This window comes from Thermoascus crustaceus (assembly GCF_041956765.1).
Source record: "Thermoascus crustaceus strain CBS 181.67 unplaced genomic scaffold VTN00scaffold_3, whole genome shotgun sequence".
Taxonomy (NCBI): Eukaryota; Fungi; Ascomycota; class Eurotiomycetes; order Eurotiales; family Thermoascaceae; genus Thermoascus; species Thermoascus crustaceus.
Window position 1 is genome coordinate 730,382 of NW_027192529.1, and position 7,500 is coordinate 737,881.

The 7,500-nt window shown below is 47.5% G+C and overlaps 3 protein-coding genes across 3 annotated transcripts; 2 read left to right on the forward strand and 1 right to left on the reverse strand.

Moving 5' to 3' along the window:
- Positions 1-694: 694 nt before the first annotated feature.
- Positions 695-1,214, reverse strand: VTN00DRAFT_5444 (uncharacterized protein; the record flags this gene model as incomplete). The annotated part of the gene is made up of 2 exons (XM_069431976.1): positions 695-874; positions 1,056-1,214. The coding sequence occupies 2 exons, from the start codon at positions 1,212-1,214 to the stop codon at positions 695-697; spliced, it is 339 nt and encodes a 112-aa protein (XP_069287881.1).
- Positions 1,215-2,225: 1,011 nt separating this feature from the next.
- VTN00DRAFT_5445 (uncharacterized protein) lies at positions 2,226-3,962 on the forward strand (the record flags this gene model as incomplete). Its single annotated transcript, XM_069431977.1, has 4 exons — positions 2,226-2,720; positions 2,834-2,980; positions 3,043-3,567; positions 3,660-3,962. The coding sequence occupies 4 exons, from the start codon at positions 2,226-2,228 to the stop codon at positions 3,960-3,962; spliced, it is 1,470 nt and encodes a 489-aa protein (XP_069287882.1).
- A 1,456-nt stretch (positions 3,963-5,418) lies between these two features.
- VTN00DRAFT_5446 (uncharacterized protein) lies at positions 5,419-7,077 on the forward strand (the record flags this gene model as incomplete). The annotated part of the gene is made up of 5 exons (XM_069431978.1): positions 5,419-5,682; positions 5,755-5,891; positions 5,981-6,332; positions 6,412-6,703; positions 6,776-7,077. The coding sequence occupies 5 exons, from the start codon at positions 5,419-5,421 to the stop codon at positions 7,075-7,077; spliced, it is 1,347 nt and encodes a 448-aa protein (XP_069287883.1).
- Between the last annotated feature and the right edge of the window lie 423 nt (positions 7,078-7,500).

A 7,500-nucleotide genomic window follows, 5' to 3' on the forward strand; every position in this document is an offset into this window, starting at 1 on the left:
GTTACAACGGGCCTCAGACGCTCATACGCGCGGACTGCTACGCGGAGCCTGCGCAGGCATGGCATCGCGGCGAGCGTTGCCCAGAAGACTTCATACCCTAACTCAGGATCATCCCCGGTTGTAGGAATTGTCGTGGGCTTAAAGTCAGTTCTGCACAGATCATCGCGCTGAAATCTGTTGAACCCGAAAGTGATATCGAGGGCGGTGATGCTGGAGAAACGAGGTGTGAGAATGGAGTTGTGAAATTCACGGAAGACGTGATAGTTTTCGAAGAGGAAGAGGGTGGTCGTATAGAGGATGGGAATAGCTTCGGTGTATCTTTTTGTTTTTCTGGGGGTCAGTGTCTATGATTAAGATATATTGGGTTCAGATGCCCCGTATATATGTAGATATTCATGTCGAATACTGGGGACAACCGGGTCTATATGAAAAATTAGAACTTACATTTTCCGACAACACCACAGCAGCGCTGTATCAACCCTCGTCTTCCTATACAGCTCGCAGTCGCAAAAGGGCCCTCCTTTGCAAGGTTGACACGGCACCGCGATGCTCCAAATCTTCCACCACGGCCATAATTTTTCGTGCTCCCTTTTCAGCACAGCATAGCACAGCCGCTGCTCGGGTTCGTTTTGCTGACGACGACGATGACTCCACTGTTGCCCTTCGGAGTCGATCTCCGCCGGGGAATGGACATTCAGATGACCTGACCGCCGAAGACGGCCTCGTAGATGCAGAGGCGCAGCTCGGGCGGGAGGCGCATCAGAGGTGACTGGGTCTGAGGCAGGGCATCCGACGAAGACGCTCCTTGTCTTTCTCCCTTTCGCTTGTTGTCATCGCGATCGGACTGTTGATGAAGCCAGTGCCTTATCCTCACCTGCAATAAAAGATAAGGTGATACATTTTCAGTACCAAGTGGGTACTTTATTAAAGTATTTTGCGCTAATGAATAGATGTCTCATGGGATAGACTAATTTAAGCATCTAATCTAGATGGATCCACCCTATTGGTATACCTTCCACAAGCATAAGATCTGGCTTATTACAAAAACAACAGACTTCACAATCCATAGAGACATGTTTTGTCCGCAGGCCCAGACAAATAGCAAGAAACACGCCCTGAAATGCGGAGAGGGTGATAAGAGCAGGTCTATATACCAAGGAATCCTGGGCGCCGTACACCGCAGATGATATAAATCCACCAGGATTCTCGAACATTGAGACGAGAACCCAATACCGGCGCGACCGAATTAGATGTTATCTGTTGTGGGAGGCTGGAATTATGGGTAAGAGATTGTTTACAGGCTAACACCATAGAGTAGAGCAGAAAAGGCAAAATTCCAAACTTTTCAGTCTTTCAGGATTTGAAAACCTTAGTCCAGAGAAAAGGCTCAGATTCTTTGGCCATTAGAAGAGTGGTATATTTCTCCTGTTCTTCTGTGAACAACGGGGATGTCTGGATACTGCGAGTGAGCCAGAAAAGGGCCCGAAAAGCCATTCACACATCACACCTTCAATCAGGAAAATATGCCACCATCCCTATAATGTCAAATCAGTACGATAAAGCTCACATACTGGTTTTTGGTGGGATAGCTTCAAGCTTTTTTGCCATTGAAAATTGCCGAAACATTATCTCGATACACCCCTGCTGGCCTACTCCGCCATTCATCAAACTGGGGCTTTAGAAGACAATATCTGGTTTGAAGATGGTGATTACTTACTCTACCTGCTAACAGTTAGCTTCAATATCTGGTGGCCTATTGGTTTAGTTCTTACATTCTCTACGAGAAACGCCGTGTCTCGTCGAGCTTGCGTGATATCGGAACTCGGACCGGCTCTCGAGCCTCTGTGACAAACCGCAAGCGGGGAAGTCCGACGATAGCATCTACTCATTACAAATGGTGTGGAGAAAGCTACATGATCGACAATGACTTGCTGGTGTCCTGCGATATCATAGTCCTACAGACCTTCCTGTTCAAGCACTTATCCATTTTCCCCGCCCCGCCGTTGCTTTCAACCTCGTTTCTGCACCCACTTGGTAAACGCTTCAGCACCATCTCCACAAGAACATCCTATTAACATTATCTTCCGCCAATAACAGGTGATTCTCATCATCAGCGTCTTGATGTGAGTTAGTCCCTTTCGGTGCCATTTTTTCTTTTCGAATTGCAGCGCAATCCTTAAAACATTTCTCTCGCTCCTTTAGGACGTTCGGATGCATCTGCGATAATGGCCAGCACTTCCAATCCACCTAACGTCGAAATAGACGCAGGAAATAACCAAATCTCTCATCAGGACGCCGGCGCATCCCAAGGCAATTCTCAGGCTCTGACTGTTCGTCAAGACAATCAAAATGGCTCCCAGCGCACAAGAAGGCTCTGGCATTGGCCTTCTGTCTTGATAACAGCTTCAATCGCTGCACTCATTTTTCCGGTATACCATCTGGCCACCAGCTTGGTCCCAGCCCCTGCACCACTTGATCCGACAGACTACCTTGGTCGCGCAAGGCAGATCCTGAAGACGACGCCATTGATCGATGGTCACAACGATCTTCCCTATATGCTACGCGTTGAGCTGCAAAACAAAATATATGAAGGAGTCAACCTTAGTGAGAAGCTCTTGGGCCACACGGATCTCTATCGCATGCGAGAAGGCCAAGTGGGAGGGCAGTTTTGGAGTGTCTGGGTTGACTGTGAGCCAACCGATTACACAGAAGATCCAACAGTAAGTTTCCTCGTCTCCTATAGTAATAAAAGTTAGAGTAAAACGAAATGCCTGGTCAATTACACCATCCAGCCAATTATGGCAACATTAACGTGAAACTTTTCTCTCCCTAGGCATCGGTTCGCGACACACTGGAACAAATAGACGTTGCGAAGAGAATGATACAAAATTATTCCTCGACTCTACAATACTGTGATAATCCGCGGTGTGCTCGGGAAGCTTTTCGGAATGGCAAAATTGCAAGCATGCTAGGCATTGAAGTATGTATCCGGACCGGCCGCGTTGTAATCTCTGGGCTGCTAACCTCATCAACTCAATACAGGGAGGCCATCAAGTTGGAAATTCAATTGCGTCAATCCGCCAGTTCTACGATCTTGGAGTACGATACATCACTACCACCCATAACTGCGATAACGCGTTTGCAACTTCAGCGTCAACGGTAGCTGTCGGTAGAGAGGATCGAGGATTGTCGCCATTTGGTCACGAATATGTCAAGGAAATGAACCGGCTGGGAATGATGATCGATCTGTCCCACGTGTCTCATCAGACGATGAGAGATGTTCTTTCCATCACACAAGCACCGGTTATCTTTTCCCATTCAGGCGCATACTCCGTGCAGCGGCACCTTCGACACGTTCCCGACGATGTCCTGCGAGGAGTGAAAAAGAATGGAGGCATAGTGATGGTTACATTTATTAATCGCTTCTTGAACATGGAAGATCCGGATAGCGCTACTATTCAGGATGTTGTGGACCACATTTTCCATATTGCTGAAGTTGCTTGCTGGGAGAGTCTTGGGGTAGGAGGCGACTATAGCGGCACTCCCGAATGCCCTATAGGTCTGGAGGTACGTAGTAAGAAGCCCAGTTATGGGCAGTCATTACTGCAATACCCTTCGCTCGACATCGAAAGGCTTGATATCAACATTAACTGGTATAGGACGTATCAAAATATCCCAATCTTATTGCCGCTCTACTCGAACGGGGCGCCACCGATGAACAAGTACGGCTTCTCGCTGGAGAAAATATCCTCCGTGTTTGGAGCACGATAGAGGATATCGGTGCACAGATTCGCGGAGAAGGGTCCAAAAACTCACTTCCCAACGAGGCTGTCTGGGACGGGAGAACTTGGACAAAGGGGCATAGTTGGTTACCGTTTATGTTCCCGGGATCAAAGGCAAGGCTGCATGGGAATTCCAAAGCTGCGAAACCAAAAGCAAGTGATTTTAATATCAGAACTTAACTGCATTCAAGAGGGGAACTGTCTTGGTTTCACAGAGTATTATCGAGATAGACTCTGCGATGTCTTCAAATCGCTACTGATCGTACTATACATACGATGGTTCAGTTGTGATCAGGGTACCTAGTGTCTAGGGGTATATCGTACTGACCAAACACCTCTCTCAGCCTTTTTCTGCCAGAGGCATGATATCCAAGTTGCAGAAACTTCTATATAAGTAAATTTACTCTAGTTGGGTATTTTTACTTGGTGCATCTGTTAGTTTGGATAACCCCCATGAGGGGTAAAACAGTGAAGGGGGGGGGCGCTAGAAAATGCTTTAGCGCGACGCTGCGTGGATGATGCGATAAGAGAAGCGAATGATGCCCATCGATCATTACCGTACCTTTTCGAGGAGTTAAATATAGCGCTAAGGTTAGTGGAGGCCATTCTCCTTATCGACATTGCACATTCTATAATCTGGAATCGTGGCAATTGTATGTAGATGTTGATTAAACGCTCACAAAAACTTTCAGCAGTTAAGTTAGTCCAAATAGAGATCCAGCAGCAGTGCTGCAATCACTCATTGGGCATCCCCCAAATAGCTCTTAGCTCTATTCCTCTAGCGCATCCCTATCTAACCAGACTTGAGCTTTCCTATACCTGAAACTTTTGGAATCCGTACCAACATCTGGGGGCCCATGCGATATGTTGTAATAGAACTGACCCAGACGCACCAGCTAGGTACACGCCATCTGCACGATTGTATGTATTTTTATTTGTGATTAAATAATTCTCCGGTGTTTTAGCCACTCAGGGCACATGAGGCAGTAGGATGTTATCAAAACAATTGCACATGGTGTGCTTTCCCCTAGTACAGTCTGCACCTTACTAACTGTGCAGTATGTACATTATGCCATGGCTTCAAGGAGGATTCTGCAACGGGACTCAGAATACTGGGAGTTTAACATATTAAGTACCTGTTATTAGTAACTCGCTGCAAGGGTTAATTCCCCGCCCTCCCCATCTTTTGCAGGTGCCGCGCATGCACGTGAAAGTGTTGCACGGACGACAAGACGATATATAGCTTCCTAATTGAAATACTTCCAATCTTTAAGCAGGCCTTACTTTACAGGTTTACCACTTTCTCTCCTTTTAAATTGACCTTACTATCATCCCTTACATGACTATTCCCGGTTAAGAGGCCACTGACGATGAATTTCCTCAACCTGCTCATCCTCCCACTCGAAGGGGCCCTTCTTCTGCTCGTCGGTTATTTTGTTCTAAACGAAATCATACGTTGGAGGTCACGGATAAAAGGTCTCCCTGGTCCGAAAGGGTTACCTATAGTGGGAAATCTGCCTCAAGTACGAAGCAAAAGACTCTCCAATATGCTTGTGTTCCCAGTGAAAATATACTAACACCTACCCTACGCGTCTATACAGGTCCTAAGGACGTTTCCCGCGGAACAATACCGAAAATGGTCGCTGAATTACGGGCCCGTATATCAAGTCCAGCTCGGAAACACACCCGTTGTGATTGTGAACTCTGCCGCATCCGCAAAGGCACTTTTCCTCACGCAGAGTTCCGCTCTCAATTCCCGGCCGTTGTTCTATGTGTTCACAAACTGGTCAGCAAGAACGCTGCCAGTATCGGCACGAGCCCATGGAGCAAGAGCTGTAAGAACCGGAGGAAAGTAGCGGCGGCGGCGTTGAACTGGATCAAAGTGCAATCGTATGAGCCGGTGAGAGATGGATTATTTGTCTGAAATTCTGCTTTCCAAAATCAAGTTGATGATGATTAAATCACCAAATAGATTCTTCTGCGAGAAAGCAGAGAATTCATCCAGGAGTTAATCCGAGAATCGCACAACGGAGCAACCGAGGTGGACTTTATGCCATTCGTGCATCGTTTGGCTCTAAACACGGTCTTGACATTGAACTACGGCACGCGGTAATAATTCCCTTCTAAACTCTTCCCCTTCCCATATCCACCGTAAACGCCATCAGACATCAAGCTCACTTGCCCCAAAACCTAAACAGAGTAACCGAGACCAAAGACCTCACCGGAAACCCACTCTACGCCGAAATCATCGAGGTTGAGAAGGAGATCTCGAAATTTCGTTCGACCTCCAAAAACCTCAGCAACTACATCCCCCTTCTGCGGATAATAGACCCCATCATATCAGCTCTCGGGTTGGCAAGATCCGCATCCTACTCCGCACAGATTGGGCAGCGCCGAATCGCCTACAACGTTGTCCTCTTGAAGAGGCTCCAGGAGGAGGTTGTGACAGATACAGATTCCCCTTGCATACAGGGGAGCGTGCTCAGAGACCCGGAGTCTGTCGACCTCTCGGCGAATGAGCTGCTCAGCATCAGTCTGAGCATGATGGCAGTAAGTCTGTCTCTTCACGGCGGAAATTAGCTGGATTTGAGTAATTCACCAATATTCACTCATGCTTTTTGCTATCTAGGGCGCGGACAGCACCCATCCAACAATCGCCTGGGCCATCCTATTCCTCGCGCACCACCCAGACATCCAACGGCGCGCATTTGACGAGATCCAGAGCTCTGGGGTACTGCAGGCCGATCCCTTCAGTACCGAAGAAGTCGAGTACGTCCGGGCATTGGTGAAGGAGATTATGCGATTCTATACGGTTCTGCCGTTGGCGATGCCCCGTCTCACAACAGCACCTGTGCAGTTCGAGGGACACACGGTTCCTGAGGGGACGATGGTCTTCTTGAATTCGTGGGCGTGTAATAGAGGCGAGATTTCCTTTTGAAAAAACGCCCGATTTTCGATTTATTTATCATCTGCTAACCGTTTCTCTTCAACAGACCCAGACGCCTTCGACAAACCATGGGAGTTTCAACCGGAACGGTGGCTAGGTGAATCCGAGCAGCACACCCACCAATTTGCCTTCGGATACGGAGCGCGCATGTGCGTGGCATCGCATCTGGCACACAGCCTCGTGTACACAGTTCTCTTGCACCTCCTCGCGCACTTCGAGATCCAACCAGCAGCGCTTGATACCGAAGCGACCGTTGATCCGGTCAGGGGCCTGCTAGATCCGACCGCGCTTACTGTATTTCCGCGGGGGTCGAAGGCGAGGTTTATCCCGAGAAGGGAGAAGTGGTAGAATAGATTCAAAGAAAAAATGAAATGAAATTAAAGAGATGCAAAAGAATGGAAATCCAGAAGAGAACATCTTGGAGAAAAATCGATCAGCACTCCGCTTGTTCTCTTGCTTTTACATATTTACATATACTATATCCTTAAGAAACAATTATATTTACGCGCAACAACCCTTTTTTAGTTTTGTTGGGCAGTTCTCATATTCGAATTGCAAACTGTACTGTCACAAAAAAAAAAGGCTTAAGCCTGCTATCTGGCCTCTCTGTCGCTCAACTGCCTAACATTTTGCCTAATGTTTGGGAAGTTCGAACCCCGTCGTATCACGGCCAGAATCATGTATATCATTGCGTTTCACGTAATGCATGCTTTGCTTGTTTCCTGATCACATAGCCGGGTCTTGTACCATATTGTACGGTACATACATACA